This window comes from Xiphophorus couchianus, chromosome 12 (genome assembly GCF_001444195.1).
Source record: "Xiphophorus couchianus chromosome 12, X_couchianus-1.0, whole genome shotgun sequence".
NCBI lineage: Eukaryota > Metazoa > Chordata > Actinopteri > Cyprinodontiformes > Poeciliidae > Xiphophorus > Xiphophorus couchianus.
In genome coordinates, this window is record NC_040239.1 from 8,587,191 (window position 1) to 8,606,024 (window position 18,834).

The 18,834-nt window shown below is 38.7% G+C and overlaps 1 protein-coding gene across 3 annotated transcripts in view; it reads right to left on the reverse strand.

Annotated features, from left to right (window-relative positions):
• LOC114155155 (transducin-like enhancer protein 4) overlaps positions 1-18,834 on the reverse strand; it is a 44,774-nt gene that overhangs the window by 18,542 nt on the left and 7,398 nt on the right. For 2 of the 3 annotated variants that reach the window (XM_028034912.1, XM_028034914.1), the window contains exons 5-7: positions 7,701-7,763; positions 3,322-3,396; positions 2,704-2,905 (exon numbers count right to left, since the gene is read on the reverse strand). In XM_028034912.1, the coding sequence (XP_027890713.1) occupies positions 2,704-2,905; positions 3,322-3,396; positions 7,701-7,763 (340 nt within the window). The remainder of the gene's footprint in view (positions 1-2,703; positions 2,906-3,321; positions 3,397-7,700; positions 7,764-18,834) is intronic. The other variant, XM_028034913.1, reaches the window with a different exon arrangement.

Genomic DNA, 18,834 nt, shown 5'->3' on the forward strand with positions numbered 1-18,834 from the left:
AGAATCGCCTCGAAGCCGTGCGGAAGTCTTTCTCCATGGCCTCTCCAAACTCCTCCCACACCCGAGTTTTTGCCTCAGCAACCGCCCGAGCCGCATGCCGCTTCGCCCGCCGGTACCCATCAGCTGCTTCCGGAGTCCCACAGGCCAAAAAGGCTCGATAGGACTCCTTCTTCAGCCTGACGGCATCCCTCACCGAAGGTGTCCACCAACGGGTTCGAGGGTTGCCGCCGCAACAGGCACCGACAACCTTGCGGCCACAGCTCCGATCGGCCGCCTCGACAATGGAGGCACGGAACACGGTTCACTCAGACTCCATGTCCCCCACCTCCCCCAGGACGTGTTCGAAGTTTTGCCGGAGATGGGAGTTAAAGCTCCGTCTCACAGGGGATTCCGCCAGACGTTCCCAGCAGACCCTCACAACACGTTTGGGCCTGCCAGGTCTGACCGGCTTTCGCCCCCGCCACCGGAGCCAACTCACCACCAGGTAGTGGTCAGTGGACAGCTCCGCACCTCTCTTCACCCGAGTGTCCAAGACATACGGCCGCAGATCCGATGAAACGATGACAAAGTCGATCATCGAACTGCGGCCTAGGGTGTCCTGGTGCCAAGTGCACATATGGACACCCTTATGCTTGAACATGGTGTTCGTTATGGACAATCCATGGCGAGCACAGAAGTCCAGCAACAGAACACCGCTCGAGTTCAGGTCGGGTGGGCCGTTCCTCCCAACCACGCCCCTCCAGGTCTCACTGTCGTTGCCCACGTGAGCGTTGAAGTCCCCCAGCAGAACAAGGGAGTCCCCAGGAGGAGCACTCTCCAGTACCCCCTCTAAGGACTCCAAAAAGGGTGGGTAATCTGAACTGTCGTTCGGCCCGTAAGCACAAACGACAGTCAGAACCCGTCCCCCCACCCGTAGGCGGAGGGATCCTACCCTCTCGTTCACCGGGGTAAACCCCAACGTACAGGCGCCGAGATGGGGAGCAACAAGTATGCCCACTCCTGCCCGACGTCTCTCTCCCTGGGCAACTCCAGAGTGGAAGTATGTCCAGCCCCTCTCAAGGAGACTGGTTCCAGAACCAGAGCCATGCGTCGAGGTGAGACCGACTATTTCTAGCCGGAACCTCTCGACCTCACGCACTAGCTCCGGCTCCTTCCCCACCAGAGAGGTGACATTCCACGTCCCAAGAGCCAGTTTCTGCAACCGAGGATCGGACCGCCAGGGTCCCCTCCCTTGGCCGCCACCCATCACACAGTGCACCCGACCCCTTTGGCCCCTCCCACGGGTGGTGGGCCCATGGGAGGGGGGGCCCATGTTTCCTCTTCGGGCTGAGCCCGGCCGGGCTCCATGGGTAAAAGCCCGGCCACCAGACGCTCGCCATCGTGCCCCCCCTCCAGGCCTGGCTCCAGAGTGGGGCCCCGGTGACCCGCGTCCGGGCGAGGGAACACCAAGTCCAAGGTTTTCCTTCATCATTGGGGTCTTCGGGCTGCACTTTGTCTGGTCCCTCACCTAGGACCTGTCTGCCTTGGGTGACCCTACCAGGGGCATGAAGCCCCAGACAGCATAGCTCCTAGGATCATTGGGGCACTCAAACACCTCCACCACGATAAGGTGGCAGCCCATGGAGGAGTATGTACGTGTAAAGAAAAAAAATAGTTTGAAACAAACAAAACCATAAAAAAAACAGTTAATAGTTGTCACTTTATCCACAACTTATCTTTACAAGGAATATCTGTATAATAATGTCAAACGTTAGAAAACAGCAATTTGTTAAACCTGACAGGAGATTGAAATTATAGGCCAATACAAGGTCTCCCTTTAATTACAGATATAGACAATGAAGATTGTCTAAAACATCATATCAAAGTTTGTAAATGAAGGAGAGCCACAAAGTGATCATTAAACTTAAATTTACCAACTATACAACAAAGTGAATTCTAGAAATCAAGCATTTAAAAACACATGCACATATACATTTTCTGAGGTTCAGATTGCATTTTTATTGATTCTTCTGCTAATGCATGTGAGTGCTTGTTTCATTAGCTCATGTTAGCTGTTCTGCAGGTAAAGGGCAAGGTCAACTGCTTGAATGCACAGTAAAAGAAAAAACCCTCACAGCCTTGTTACAACAAAACAATTAAGTGATGGAATGCACCATTTCTATCTTATACACACAAGCATATCTACTCTGTGAACAGTAATTAAATACTCAAGTTGGAAATCAGATCAGAAAAGAATCAAAGCTGATCTCAGTGTAGAGGACAAAAAGGGCAACATGGTGGTTTTTGCCTTCCTAACAGGCAAATTAAAATGACTTACAGTGGATCTTTGTTTAAACAGTTTTACCTGCTGGTCATTAGGGGAACTAAATATGAAGAAGCAACAGATGCCTTTAGATAGCAGGAGGATGTACTGATATAATTATTAAAACATGTGAAACAGTGTTAGGATTATTTTTAAAACCCTATTATGTTTCAAAGTCTCAGCTTTCATATAATTTTCAAGCATTAAAAAAAAACAGAAAATATAATGTTAATCTAAACTGACATAAACCACAAAAAAGAAATGTCTGATTTAATGTGAGGCCATGTGAAAGAAATGATAAGCCACTACATATGACAGAATAAGTGGATATCATAAGGCTAATTAAAACAGATGTTCTCTGAAAGTTACTCATCATTAGACCCACACAGAGCCAGACATACCTCTCGTGTGCTCACTGTTGTTCTCGTGGTGTTTCCTCTCATCCTTAAGTGGCAGCTGGTGACTCAAAGCTGATGACAGAGCCAACAGGCTGGCAGTACTGGCACCCGGGGGCAGAGGGGGCTGCAGGCCTGCTGGATGGGGGGTGAGCGGGACTGGAATGGCATGGCCATGGGAGAGGTGCTGAGCCTGGAGCTGCTGCTGCTGATCCACATACGGACACATGGATTACAGTTTGTATGTGGGAATGAAAAAGCACAAAAGTGGCAGCATCTGAAGCACTTTCACTTTAGCTTGACCTGTGGTGCAGAGAAGGAAAGCTTGATTCCCTCAAAATGTGGAATAGATTTTAAGTAATAGTTGAAAAACAAATTTTACAGATCATTTGGACCAATAAATCCCTTCAAATGTCATATTGAGAAGATTTCAGAGAGAATCATTAAGTATTACACCAAAAAAATCAGATTAAAATGTATTATCTCGAGTTAGATTTTTAAAAAATTCTTACAGTTGTAGTCAATCCTGAGTCATGTTATCCTTGCTGACATTCTTATCAAAATTAAAACACTATCTGAATCTTACTTATTGATTTTTTCTACATGTGTGCATGTTAAACTCACTCCAATGATGGCGTTGAGTTCAGCCATAGTGACCTGTTTGGCTCTTTCCACAGCCTGCACCACTTGTTGCTGGTGCTGATGGACAGAAAGGAAATATCAGCAACAGATTCAGTGAAAATTTCACTCACAGAGAGAAATATTTTCTTAAAAAAGATAATTAGATTTTTAAAAAGATAGGAAAATCTGAGAAAAAAACCCTTTCATCAACACTAATTATACTACTCTAAATGAGAACATAATTTGCAAACTAAGCATCAAGCTGGTTCAAAAGACTTAAAATAGCAAATGAAACCACCGACTCCACAGGAAATAGCTTAATAGGGTAATAAATTTTATGTGGAATGAGGGTCAATTACTAATGGAGTTCAAAGTAATCTCCCTTTATTTTACAACGACATGAACAGCTATAAAATAAAATGGTGACCACTTGAAAGAATCTACATTTACGCTCCTTTGGCTTCACAGTCCAGCTCTGTTATACAATTTATACAAGGGATAAACAACCAGGAAAATAAAACTATTCAAGGGCTCTTAAGAGATGGTTCTTATTAAAGGAATACTTTTTTATTATTATTATTATTTAAGACTCTTATCTATCCAGTAACAATAAGTGTCTGAAATAAAGTAAAGTGGTTCAAAAATCAATAAAATTGCATTCACGTGAAGATCTTTGCCCTTTTAACATTGAATTACTTTTATTTGAAGCACTTGAATGTTTTAAATACTTTACACTTTGTTGTGACAGTATAATATAGGATATGAGATAATTTGTGAAAAAAATAAATAAATCAAGCTTCTCAGCCTTCTCTCTTTGCTCCTTCTGCCACCTGCAAAAACACCCAAAATGCAACACTCCTAGTCACAAACAACCAATTAGAGGCAGGAGGAGGGTTTTAGCATTGCCATTCATGCTGGTGTATGCTCTGCTCACATCATCCCCCTAGCTCTCTGCTGCGTGAACTGAAGCCTGCTGCAAATTCACAGGCTAGTAATCAAGACCACAGTTGATCCCGGATGAACAGTTGCGACTGGAAGTTGTTTCTACACTATAAACACATTGCACATCACTTGAGCCACAGAAGAAATGACAAATCAAACTAGTCAAAAAAACCAATAGATAGTTGTGATGTATAAACTGAATGAGTTCCTCTTCCTTCGTTTTAAGTAATACTTGATGACCTAACAGTGACGTTTCTGTAAAGTAGCCAATTGCAGGCTCTACCTAAGCAGACAACCCAACTAATTAACCAGTTAATCTCAATTTGTTGAACTTGTTGCTCTATGAAAAGCAGGACAGCAAAAAGGCATGATATTGCATGCAAAAGCACTTTTAAAAGCTATTAAATTTCACAGGAGTTGCAGGATTACAAACGAACAAAATCATGTAAATAAAACTACAAGTTATAGATAACATTGTTATAAACAGTTACAATTTCTATTTTAGCAGCAACAGATATATTTTTGTCTTAAACAAAAACAATTGCATGATTTTACATTATTGTTTGACACTTCAGTTATTTTTAACCAAAAATGGTCATCCTATGAGAAACTTGTACTGTCTGATCCTCTGGTATGAGGGATAGGCTGAAGCTTTGCTTTTAGGAGTTCATTCCTTATGATTAAATGTCGCTTTACATTTCCTGTAAAGTTAAATATTTGCTTCTCAATTGAATCCTGAACACAGTTCACATGCTTGTTTACTTGCTGGTGCATCTGAAATGATTCAAAACAAAATAGCTGCCATACCTTCATCACATTAACATTTTTGTGGAGAGACAGAGACAGTTAAGAAGAGGGAGACAGCAAGCAGTACAAAGTCACAGAAAGGGTACAGAGAGAGGAAGGCAGATGCAGACAGAAAGAGCAGGAAGATTCATCCAGGAGCGTAGAACATCAAAGTAAAGCAAAGATGAAAGAGCTTATCAGGTGTGGAAATGAACCTGACCATCGAGGTTCATTTCATACACGTTGGCTCCCTAAGTCTAACCTACCAGAACGTGACATGCACACAAGTGAAGATCCAAAACTCTGATAAATCTGACTTTATGACGTTCTCATCTAGACTTCCAATAACTATGAACCTGAAATGGCCACCATTAACTAAAATCTTACAAATGAACTTCTATCATCTAAGCCCATGCAAATCTGGGATATTGGTGGAAAATGTCTTGATCTTACGGAAACAGAACTGTACATACAGCATTAAGTATTTGAATAGTGACGCCATTTTTTCCACATCGTACCATGTTGCAACTACAAACTGTGATGTGATTTTTGCTGCAATTACGGCAGCAAGTCTTTAAAGATATCGCTCTGCAAGCTGGGAACATCTAAAGACTGAAATCCTTGCCCAATAGCGCAGATCAGTCAGATCGGAAGAAGCATCTCTGTGAACATCAGTTTTCATGTTCAGCTCGCAAATTCTTAAATGGATTCAGTTTTGACTTTGACTGGGCCATTCTAACACAGGAATATGGTTTGATCCGAACCATTTTGTTGTCAGTTTAGTTGTGTGTTTTGATTTTCTTGGGTTATCTGGATTGAGAACTTTTTCCAAAGTCAAAATTATTTTGTCCAATTTAACAAGTTCCATCCATTTTCCCATTAATTCTGACCAGCTTCCCCGTCTCTGCTAAAGAAAAACATCTCACAGAAGGATGCTGCCATCATGCTGCCATCATGCTTTGCCATGGCGATAACTTGTTTAAGGCAGAATGCAACATTAGATGAAAGCCATAGAGTACACATGCGGGCCAAATAGTCTGATGTTTTTAGAAAAAGTTATGTTAATCATTGTAAATCTGTACTATTAAAATGGCCACATGTAAATGTCCTATTAAAAGAAAGGAATACAACCTCCTGAAATATTTGAGTCGTTTTTTGTATGTTCTTGGTCCAGCAATGTTTTTTGTTTATTCTCAGCAACAAGAAGGATATGACAGTTTCCTTTAAAAATATATGCACTGTATTAAACACACTGGATGTGTCTGTTTTTGGCAAGCCTTGAATGTGTAAAAATTCAACCCTAAATTTTGGCTTCACACTGGAAGCCTCTGATTTAGTATGTTGGCCAAAAAATTTGTTTGCCATCTTATATGACCAGAGAACAATTTTCAGCTTGTTTTCATTGTCTCTTACTTTGTTATGGTTTTCTTTGAACAATTCCTGTCAATACATAAAAGTCAGTGGTCCTGTCAACAGATTCTCCCACTGAGCTGTGGATCTGTGCAGCTCCTCCAGAGTTACCACAGCCAGCTTTTCTCATTCATGTTCTCTTTCTCTGACATTTTGGTTTAGTGAGAAAGCCATGACGTGATAGGTCTTTTTCTGTTAGTGTATTACAAAAAATACATATTACACTTTGGAAGGGTATGTATAATTTGTTAAATTACTGTAAGCCTAGTTTTTCCAGTTTTAGTTTTCTGCCGACCCTATGTAGAGTAAAGATGTTTAAGTGTTGGGATACGTCTTCGGCCTAAGCAGAAGAGCAGATTCTGCCCACATGAGAATGTCGCTTTGAGCTGTGGGAAACAGGGAAGTGTAGAGATGTTCTGAGTAGAATTGTACTAGCCAATGCTTAGGAAGAGCAGATGAAAATTCAAAGTATATTGGGGAACAATATAAAAAAGTGACAGGTATGAAAATAAAAACAAAGACTCGACATAGCTGATCTTATTTCCTGCATAATAACGATGATATGCAGTGGTATTGTGGTACATTTCATATGCAACCAGACAACTAGGCTGTGCACCAACACAAAGCAGCTTCCTCTCCTTGCCTCCCCTCTCTGTGGGCCTGAGGGCTGTGTAGAAGCACCACAGTCTAATGCCATTATTCCTAATCCATCCTAAAGCCTCCTAATCCATGGCTAATCTGGAGGAGAGCTTTCGGAGTCCAAACTCACTCATTCCTGCTGTTCCCACCCCTCAACACAACACACACAGAGTTTGTTACTTCCTTAGAGGGAGGATTTATCACCGAAACACACACGCGCGCACACGCACACCTTAAGAAAGGATAATAAACACACTGTATAAAGCACATTTTTCACACCCACCACTGTATATGCACACAAGTGAAATGTATTTTAACAAAAAAAAAAAGTATTTTCTTTCACGCACACTTCACTGCTGGCTCCTGCATATGTTAGTGGGAGACATTTGATAAGTTCACAGTATATCTGCCTATCCTGAGCAGGGAGGATTAGCCCAGGATAATCTGCGTGTTTGCGTGTACATTTATGTGTGTGTCTGTGTATTTTTCTCTTTTTGCCTCAGAATCCTCCGCAGAATTCTCCCCCAATCGTTTCTTCTCCCTCACATTCATTCTCTCACCCACCTCTTCCTTAACTCCCTGTGACAGGCATTTTTGACTCTTACCTCTTGGGAGAGGAAGGGAATGACTTGGGCACAGATTGCATTCAGCCGCTTGACGATCTCTGCCTGTAAGACAGAGGGGTGGGTGCAGAGAAAACAATCAACATCAAATTCAACAAGAGACAAGAAGGCATCCTCTTCATTTAAAGTTCAGCTGATGAGATCACTGAGGTTTGTGAATAGGAACCCATATTATTGTATTTTAAGCAGCTGAATAGTCACATTGGAAACCCCAGTCTAACACAACTAAGTATGAATGGTATTTAGAGGATGGGTTTTTAAGATGGGTTTTCTAAGAGACATTCAGTTGAAGATGAAAAACTCCTTTTACGATTTAATGCAATACAACTGCTTTGGGAGGATTCACTCTCTATTAAGCTGCAAAAACCACAAAAATCTCACATGTTATTAGTCACTTTAGGAGTTGCTGTTGGGTAGCCCCTCTTCACTCTGCAAGACCACAACCTAACACAAAACCATCACCTAGAACATCGATTGGCCTTGCAAGGTTGCATCAGGTATTCAATACACTTTTTATGCGTGCATTGTGTTGTGCTTCAGTTATGTGTAGCACCACATGGTATTTTGCTTCAATATGTTTGTTGTTTGCTAAAAGTGACAGGAGTTCATTTAGCCTCCTGTCAAAACCCTTCTGGAGCTTTGTAGAGGCCATTGTGGCAATGGAGCATTTTCAGATGCAAACCATGAAAATCCAAACTTTAAATAATCACAGGCATACTTCCTTCCTTTTCTTTCTTTTATTGCTCAACCCAAACTCTTTTTACTCGCTGCAACTTTAGATACTAACATTCTATTAATTTCGTCTATGGGGTTGATGAAGTTGGCTAAATGTCTGCAGTTATTTTTCCAGTTTATACTTTTTCCTCATGTAACGCTCCCTCTAAAGAACTGGTGAATATGACCCACACTGTGATAAACCCTGCTCAATGCCAAATAAGATATTTTGATGGAGAAATTAACAAAATTGGTGTTAAGAAAATGTTATACTTTTTAAGTAGAATAGACATACAGTTTTTTAAAATTACAAAAAGTGGTTGTTTTAATTTTAACATTGACCAATAGAATCAGAACTAGAATTGTTTACATAATCAAACATCTGTGGGTTAAATAATCATTGAGGATGGCTTGACTTGTATTCTTTAACATTTCCCTTTTACCTCCTAAACCTGTATTAGGTGTTTTTTTATTTAAATTTTGTAAGACAAAACAACTGGGATAGTTCTGCCCTTTTCACAACTCTTGTTATGTGAAGGGCAAAGCAAATAAGAGAAAAAATAAAACAATGTAGCACCCATAGAGTTTTGGTTACGAATGAGTAACAATCACCAAAAAAAAAAAAAAAAAAGGAAAACACACTGAGACATCTCTACTGCAACAAAGGAAAACCTTTCACTGAAGATTTGGATTGGGTGTCATGATCAGCTGAATATAAATAGGAGTGTAAATGTTTACATCCAAGTGTGTGCATTTATATGTGCAGAAAAAACACTATGATTTACCACAGACAAAATACACAACCACTGCAATTATCATCATATTCATAAGATGCACCGCCCAAATTATTGCAGTTGGCACTACTGCAAATACCCTCATTAAGTTGTCTTTGAAACTGTAAAAGCCTCTAGAGGAGAATCTGTGTGCACTAGAAATACTGTAGTGCACACATATAAACAGACATCATGAATGAAGAGGGATGAAGCTTTCATCTGCTCCATTTTTATGAAATAATGTTAACACTCCCTACATTTTCACCCTTTCAAAGTCAAGTGCATTTTCATCAGAGTACGTGAGCATCATTCCTGAGTTGGAGCAATCCATCTTTGGCCTTGAAATCCAGCTGTCGCCTTTTTTCAATCAAGGTGTTCTGTGTTACCTTAGCAGCTCTGAATGTATTAAATATCAACACTTGCTGAGTGCACACTGGTTTCAACAACTTTTAGACTCACAGAATATGTCACTAACTGCACAAAAGTCTTAGATTAGAAGTACTGTAGTTGTGAAGCCTTCAGTAAGTTAGTAGCAGACAGTTTGGTTTCAGATGAAAGAACTAAAATACCCTTCAACAGCTTGTGTGTTTTTTCACATATCTGGACATAAAGGTATTTAATATACATTTTTAAAAATCTTCAGTAATGTAAATTTATGTTCCATAAACTTTTAATTAATATTCAAAATTATTAAATAGTGTCACAATCCTTGAGTTTCTGTTTTGGTCATTTCCTTGGTGTTCATTTATGATCTGTATACAGTATATTACCATTTTCAGTCCATTTCAGTGTTAAGAAGGTTGTTGTCATTGTAGTTCATTCTTTTGTGTTTAGTTTTAGTTTATAATTTGGTTCTTTATGCATTTGGATTTAGTTCTCTAAGTTAAACATTAGTCTTTTCTCCTTGGGTTGTGGTTCCTATTGAATCTTAGTTGACAGCCATTATGATCATGATCAGAAGTGAATGACTACCAACCTCTCCTTTATTACTTTTTGCTTAATTCATTAACAACATGTCAATTAGATAGCAATTATCATTTAAAAGGTGCCTTATAAAGAGAAATTCACTTTTTAAAATGTTGTCATTTTAGTGAATTTCTTTGGAGCAGCTGTCTAAAAATAATAGTTTATTTTTGCTCCATTAATCAGGTAAATAAATAGCAAACCTAATAAATTATCTTTTTCAGAGTCTGGCAAAAGAAGCAGAAGAGGCAAAATCTCTAACCTTGTTTCATGTACATAACCTTTGAAGAGGTGAACTTTGGTATCAGTGGTACCAGACTTCCCCTGAGGCAACGACAGCAAACCCCCAACGCACACTTAAATAAATCCCTCAGCCAGAAGCACAAGCAAAGCTACAGCAGACGCATAAACACAACTTTACGAACGCCCAGACACACATCAAGAAGCAAAGGCAACCCCACCTCCCACCCCCCACAGACTTCTTTGTATTCATCAGATGTTTTTACTGAACCTGAGGCTTGGCTTTTAAAGATTATACAGCACTTACTTCCTCCAGATCAGGTGGGATATTTTTTTTAACAGGAAGCTGCCTGATCCACCGTCCCAAAGGGAGTGCTACCAGTGCAACTCAAATCCAAACATAAACAGAGACAAAAGACATGACTAGAACAGAAACGCATATTAATAGGCAGCTGAGGATGAACATAACATTATTTATTTGTAACACAAACAACGTAGGGCTCCATCTGGACAGTATTTCCTCTTGTGATTAACTTGGATGAAGTATATAGTGGGAATACCTGCAGAATGTGAAGTAATGTGGGAACCTCTGATAGAAAAAAGAAAAGAAACTCCTGATATTTTTGGCTGAACAGCTTAATCTATGAAAGTCTTTTGCAGTTTAGAATATATTTTAAAAAAAACAATATCTGGATTTTAAAATATAAAACAATGTTGTGGTTTGTTTAATGGTGACCAGTGTGAACTGCATCCCTACTTTTTAACGTAGTTTTTTATTTATTTAATATTTAATTAATAAAAATGTGTTTGGAAAATGTAATAAATATTTTTAAAAATTCAGAAATTTTATTTGGTCCGTCATCTAGTGGAAATACTTTATCTGTGACAGTCTGGCTAACGTCGCCTCCTCTAGTCCTGCACTGTGGAGTAAAACAATGATTAAAAGCATCTTAATCATTATATTTAAAGGACATTATAAATGACATTATATTTAACATACATTACGTATGTTTGGAGTTTAATGCCTCGTCAATATGTTACAAGTACATTTGCATGTTAGTGTCTTTACTAAAGTCAGGTAGGTTAGAGTAGTTATATAAAGTATTACTTTTTTTAATAGTATCCATCCATTGTCTATAAACTTTGGACAAATGACAAGGTTTCTCTCTGAACACTTTGCCAAGCCAACACATTAACTTCTATGGGGAAATGTAGTGTGACAAATCATCCTAACAGCCATATTCTTTGGTCTGTGGGAAGAAGGCAGAGTACCCAGAGAGGAACCATACCTACATAAGGAAAAAGTGAAAACTCCATGCAGAAAGACCCCAGGTCAGGATTCAAACCCAGGATACAACTGAAAGGCAACAAAGCTAAGAACTGCAACACATTGCAGTCTTTATGCATACATTACATGATTAAAAATGTAAAATTGTAATTTGCCATTTGCAATTATGCGTTTGATGTTCCACAACAAGCACCACAATATTGTGCGTTACAGATACATAATATTAATATCGAATGATCTTCCCATTTCTGAGTGGAATATTTAATCTTCTTTTGAATAAAGTGCAGAGGAAGGGAGGTTAGTGGAAGCGCTAATGGCAGGAATAAACCTAGGCAATGGGATACAGTCCTAATGTTATGTAGTGTTTGTAAAGTAGGCTTTTGGTCAAATAAGTAGGTACTATAGAGCCCCGTTTGTGAGATTGTATGTTGATAGAGCAACATAGTCTATTCAATTTAGATTTTTAATCACATACTTCAATAAATACCAGAAAACAAAGTGATACAATCAAAAGTTGTTAATGTCCATCATTGATAGAACAGCTCAGAGAAGAAGAAAAATGTGTGAACACATAAGTTCATTTTTAGCCTTCATATACTGGTGGACAAAACCTATTTATAATTAACTCTGTTTAAGAGTTTTAAAAGAGACATTAAACAATGAATCATCACAGGCTGTTTGAGGATTCACTTTCACAGAGTCTTATGGTGCCTGGTGGAGGGGGACTAAGAGAAAAATTGATTTTTTTTTTTTTTTACGTACTGAAATTGTAGAACTGCACCAGGACACTCTCTTTCAGAGAAAACCTAAAACACTGACATTTTCATTTTATATTTAGTCTTTATACAGGCAAGATGTGTTGAGCACACATGCCCTTTTTCGGTTTGACTCCGCTTCACATTTCTGCACACCGGGGAACTCACCCGTTCATATTAGCCTCTGTGATTCTCCAATGAGGTTGTTAGCTGGGGTTTAAGTGCTTTGCTCAAGGGAACATTGGTGTTAAGTGTTGGCCATGTTCAATATTTATACAGCTGGAAAAAGGAGCAAGTGATGCTGCTTAAGCTGAATGCAAAGCTTAATGGATGTTCGAGAGGCACTGAACCAGTAGTTGACGGCTACTTGAAAGGAAGCTAATTTTGGCACCATTGCTACTGCTACTAACTTCTAAATAGGCATTGTTTAAAAAATCTTATATGTAATGACATAATACAAATGGAAACAAAACACCAGCTTGCTAGAAACAAAATAGTATTTTCTCCCTTCTATTGTAATCTGAGAAATAAAGTGTATTTTGCTGCTCTAATACAATGAAAGTAAAGTATTCTTTTTATATTTAACACCACAATAAGAGTTTAATTTTGACTATGAAGAACTACAAACAATTGCTTAGGGCAATTAGTAATAAAATTAGTAATTTAGATAAAAATTAACAAGTCAGGGCACCACTTGATTATCATGAAAATAATAGCAAAATAATTCAGTCTGGTATTTTCTGTAAATATCTGACTGACAAGGCTTCGAGGGTCTGCCGATATCTAGTTGTGATTGGGCGGGAGGCAAAGTATACCCTGAACAAGTCACCAGTGCATCACAGGGTAACACAGAGGTACACAGGACAAACTACCCTGCATGTACACACACACACTCGCACACACACACCAAAGGACAATTTAGAGACAAATTAACCTCAAACAAAGAAAAGACTCTTGCATATTTTGTAGACCAAATACATAATCAGAAAATGCAATAAAATCTATTGCACAGGTCAAAGATATTATTCAAATCTATTTTTTTGCATTTAGCATTTAGACAGTAATAGTGCTTTAATTTGGGTTATAAGAAATTGTTTCATCAATAATTGAGAGTCCAGGTGATTCTTTTATAGCTGATCTTAATGTTGCTGTAAAAGTGGAAATACTGAACAAAAGCTAATTACACTTTTCCACTGTGCAACACAACCCATTACCGCTGACATTTTACACCAGGTGGAAGCCATTGTGACAGTAGGCCGTAGTGCAGGGATGTCAGGCAGTTTGGCCAATATGCTTCCTGGGACTGTCAGAGCACATGAAAAAAAGGAGAGAAAATCAAAGCTCCTTTTTTCCTCTTTTTTTTTAACAATTAGGCCTCAGCTTTGACCTGGACCTGTCACTGGCTCAACAGAGAATGCCTAAAGGTTAGGGCACAAAGCAGGTCGATTTGTTTAGTGTATTGCTCTAAAGAGAGAACTCTGTGGTCACATCAAGCTGCAACAGCCTCTGAGGTTAGAAATATGGACCCTGAAATATCTTTAACTCTTTTTGTGAGGCACCAGAGAATTCTTCCACAGGTTGAAAAATAGTTGCATGACGTCAAACACCATGTGAAAGGATTGGCGTGTTAGACTAGAACCGCTGAATCATACAGATAAAAGAAATATCTTTTAAAAGGTATAAGTGATTACATTTTGGTTAAATTACCTCAAAAGTCATTACTTACTTTTGAAGTAATTCCCCAGATTGCAGAATTTTCTTTATTTATAACAGGCTCACATGCCATCATCAAACACTTGTCAGTAAAAATTGCAGTCAATAGGGACAATAATGTTAATAAACGTGGAGAACATTCTGAAATAGTCCCACTTTACCTCCTAACAACAATGAAATTAGATCAGGCAGGAGCCCAGGAGTCAGAGCGGGTCAGATACAAGATCAAATGTCCATCTCCCCTGTGGAGCTTTGTAAGCACCACATCAGCACCACTTTTCACCACCAGCTAATACACCTAATGGACCTCACCATATAAAGTCTTCATTCCCTTGTGACCCTGTGTGTGTGAGTGAGTGTGTGAAAGAAGCAGCGAGCACAGTGAAATGGGACAAAGAGGAAATATAAAGGGCACTAATTAGACTGTCTCTAAGCTGTTCTTGTTGTAATTTAACTCCTTAATGTAATTTTAATGCTATTGTGACATAAATGTTTCCTGATTTTGGCACTTAAAACAGTTAAGACAAAGTAAACAAATGTAGCAAAAGGCAGCGAGGTTAAATTCTAACATTACTATGAAGTAAAGTTCCTCACTGAAGATTTGTGTAGCAAAAATTACCCTTTGGGACCAAAAAATGTAAATTTTAAAGAATAATTTTTACCCCAATGGACCGTCACATCAGCAGCAATGGCTCTAATTATCTGCTATAATGACAGGGATACTTTATGCTGTATTAATAACAAATAAATCAGAAATGTATGTTTTTTTTTGTGGGGTGAAACAGTAAAACAATCCATCCATTCTGTTTAAAGGGCAATGACTTTCTGTTTATCTTTTCTTTTGTACAGATGTCAGCTTTTAGAAAATAAAACAACACTGCATTGCAAAAGTATTACTCCCCCTTGAACACCTTCACTCATTTAAAACGTTATAGCCATCTATTTTAAGAATATTTTGTGTACATATCAACACACAGTAGGTGTAATTGTGCAGGAGTGACAGTAAGAAACCCACATGGAAGTCCACAGGAGGTCTCATCTATAATTTGCCAAAAAGGTTGCATGGTAAAGGTATGGAAGATGGCACTCCAGTTAGTTGGGACCTATTTGTTTTCTGTCAAGACAGTATGTGTGAAGTACAAACATAGTGGTAGTGGCCGTATCATGTTGTCGGTATGGTCTTCTGCAGATGGAGTTAAATAAAGGGCAGTTCTGAAAGAAAACCAGTTAAAGCTGCACAACACTTGAAAGTGGGAAGGAGGTTCACCTTGCAACAGGACAACAACATTAAACAGCCAGAGATAAAATGTGTCAAGAAAATCCGAGCTCATCCCACTTCCCCATGCTGGAGATTTTAGTTTAACAGTAATAATAAATAAAGTTATCTTTAAAATGAATCACTCAAGTGACATCAAGGCCCAGCAGTAGACTTAAGTGTCAATAAAGTTAGTTTAACAGTAATAATAAATAAAGTTATCTTTAAAATGAATCACTCAAGTGACATCAAGGCCCAGCAGTAGACTTAAGTGTCAATAAAGTTAGTTTAACAGTAATAATAAATAAAGTTATCTTTAAAATGAATCACTCAAGTGACATCAAGGCCCAACATTAGACTTAAGTGTCAATAAAATAAATCTAGTTGTGTGTGTTGTTTTTGTCTCATGCAAACTTTGCTTTAATTCTACTTTTTTCTATCTAATCATAAGAAATCATAGTCAGTCAGAGAGATTCATGAAACAAGAAAAGCAGGTTTCCTGGAAAAAGAGGAAGTTTCCAGCCTGCAGATTTATAAAAATAGCTGAGACTATTTCTTAGTTTAAAGCATGAAAGTTTTAAAGAATGAAATCTAAACATTATTAGTAATTGGATAAGATTCAAAGTAAAATACTTATATTAATATTGGTTTAATTGTAATAATACTTACACTTACATTTGTGAGAACACTTACAAGAAAAACAAGTAACTGTAACTTTAGTAGTAAATAATTAGAATCATGTATTATTCTTGGTTTCTTTTCAGAAAAACATCTGTAATAACTCACATTAAGATTATAATAAATATAATTAATAAGTTATAGTTATAAAATTATAAATGAATGCTAAATCAGAGAAGCTAAAGAAAATAAATGTGATATAAATGTGATTTTGACATTGAACTTGAAATGGTGTAAAAGGTTGTAAAACTGCAATTAAACATCACTGATATGTTGGAGGTAGATGGTAGGTGAAAGGTGACAGGAAGGGAAAAAGGGGAACTAACAGGAGAGCAGAGATGATCAGCACCTTATATGGAAACAGGAGGTTGAGCAACCCTGAGACATTGGCACAGACATCATGACATGATGTCTCTTAAGACAGTGACGGATATGAGATCATCTGTCTAAGCAGACAGATGAACCCTATATAAGGTGGGTGCAAAAGAGGAACCTTTTGTTGGATCCTCCGGGCAGCTTCGAGCCAAGATCGAGATGGACAAAGAACTCTGCAGCTGAAGAAGAGCCGGGGCCACGGAGCCGGAGACTGTCCTGCACATGGAGACCAACCCGTCAGGCCCACAATCTGTGGCTTCGAATCACACTTCTCTCATCGGCTGGGTTCTGACCCCAAAGACAAAGATGAAGACAAAGACAAGGAAGAAGAACTGGTGCCTTTTTTCCTGCCAGCACCAAGTCCTGTGTGACCTCAGCATCCATGCGGAGAGGAGGCTCATCAGACCTGCGGAGATCCTGGCCTTCATCGATCAACATCTTCCTCCTGTTGCAACACCTTCTTCGTCGTCGTGCCAGGTCTGGGGTTCGAAACGCCAAACTCCGTCCGTCTCTCTCAAAGGTTCCCTTTTTTAGTACTCAGTATCAGCAGTAGGGAAAGATAGACTAGATGATTGATTTTACTTATTTGATTATTTCTGCTACTGAATTAAGCTGTACTGACCCTTGCAAAAATGCCTTACTAATAAAATATTTAGCATAAAGAAAATCTAAAGATGTTGTGGACATTCAGTTAATGAGTCACCTTAAAGTTCTTTGATGGTTGTAAAATAGCTGTGATGTTTGATTCTGGAGAGGAAGAGGTGGAAAATGTTTTTAGGTTGCTGGTAGCCCATATTTAAAACCTCATCCTTGGGACTCGCCCGAGTCACTAAAACCTACCTGGTTCAATAACAAATGCAAGTTGTAAAATAGAGAACGAGCGACCGTTAACAGGTGTGCTCTGTGGAACTAGTTGGCTGTAGGCTGCTCAGTCTGGCTAATTCACAGGGGGAAGAAGGGTGGGACACCTGGATGTAGGCCGTCAGATAACCAGGCGAATCGTTTCTCGAAACCAGCTTAAACAGAGTTTACTTCAGTTCTGGACAGGGTAAATCCCAGCAGATTTAGGAAACTCAACGTACCCGTTAGACGGAGAGCTGGTAGCACATCTCCCCTCTCAGAAGAGGAAGTACGAGAGTGAGAGAGTAGAGACAGAAAGGAGGGGGGGGGTGTTGCGCAACAACAAATGGTTTAGATCAAAACACATTCCCATGTTGGAGTTCTCCAGTTAAGGTCCATATGGGCCATAAAGAACCTGTGACAGGACTTGAAAACTAATCTCCACATTTGCTCTACATCCAATCTAGCTGAGCTACTTCATATGAACATGCTGCACTATTATGAATATTTACAGTGCTGTGAACAAATATGTATCCCCTTCCCAGATGCTGTGTGGTTTTGCTTTTTTCATAATGAAATGTTTCAGATCATTAAACAAGCTTTAATTTCAGGAATTGATAAAATAATATAAAAAAGCAGTTTTCCTTCATTAAAGGAGAAAACTATTTTAAAAACTTGTCCTTTGAGATTTCTCTAGCCAGACCATAATACTCCGAGACACATGGCATCAAGAACCCGAAGCAACATCTTAAGCACAGCAGGCTTCACTTTCCTCAGGTCAGAGGTCAGGATTCAATAAAACAAAAAGAGACTGGGCCACAATGAAATCACTGGAAGGGTTCCGAAAAATCTCTCATAAATAACAAAAAAGGTCACAATTATTTAGACAAAAAAGTGAAAAAGATTACATGAAGCCCACTGTATATCTCGAGATCAATCTATTCTAAATTTGTTATGTAAATGTTGAGAAAAACTATTTTTATCTTCTTAAGTTGTTGATTTTTTTTTGTCAGGAGGTTTACAGTTGGAAGAGGAAGGAAACAAAAGAAGGGGATTGCCCTGAGCACCATTTTATCAATAACCAACAACACCTACTGACAGTTTAATTGGCTGAAAGCAGGTGATTTTTTTAAATTGTCTGTCTAATTTAGATAATTTAAATTAGACAGAATACAAGATCAAATTACTCTAAATATGTATTGAAAGGAGATTTTAAAACTGTAATCTAAATTATTAATTAAAAATTAATATTAATGTACAGACTCTCCAATTTGCTTTCAGTTTTTAATTTTTCTCACAATTTTTCAAATCACAGTGATAAACCTCACAATGAAACAAATGTTTCCTTATCTGCTGCAGTAAAATAACCTGTCACACATAACTGAAATCTCTGCCAATCTTCAGAATCTAAACGTCTTATTACTTCCTTCTTTCACCACTTTGTCCTTGTGCCTCCTTCCTTTTTCCCTCCTTACGTCCCGCGCTTTGGTTTATTTCTCTTTCAGCCTCACTAATTTGCAAT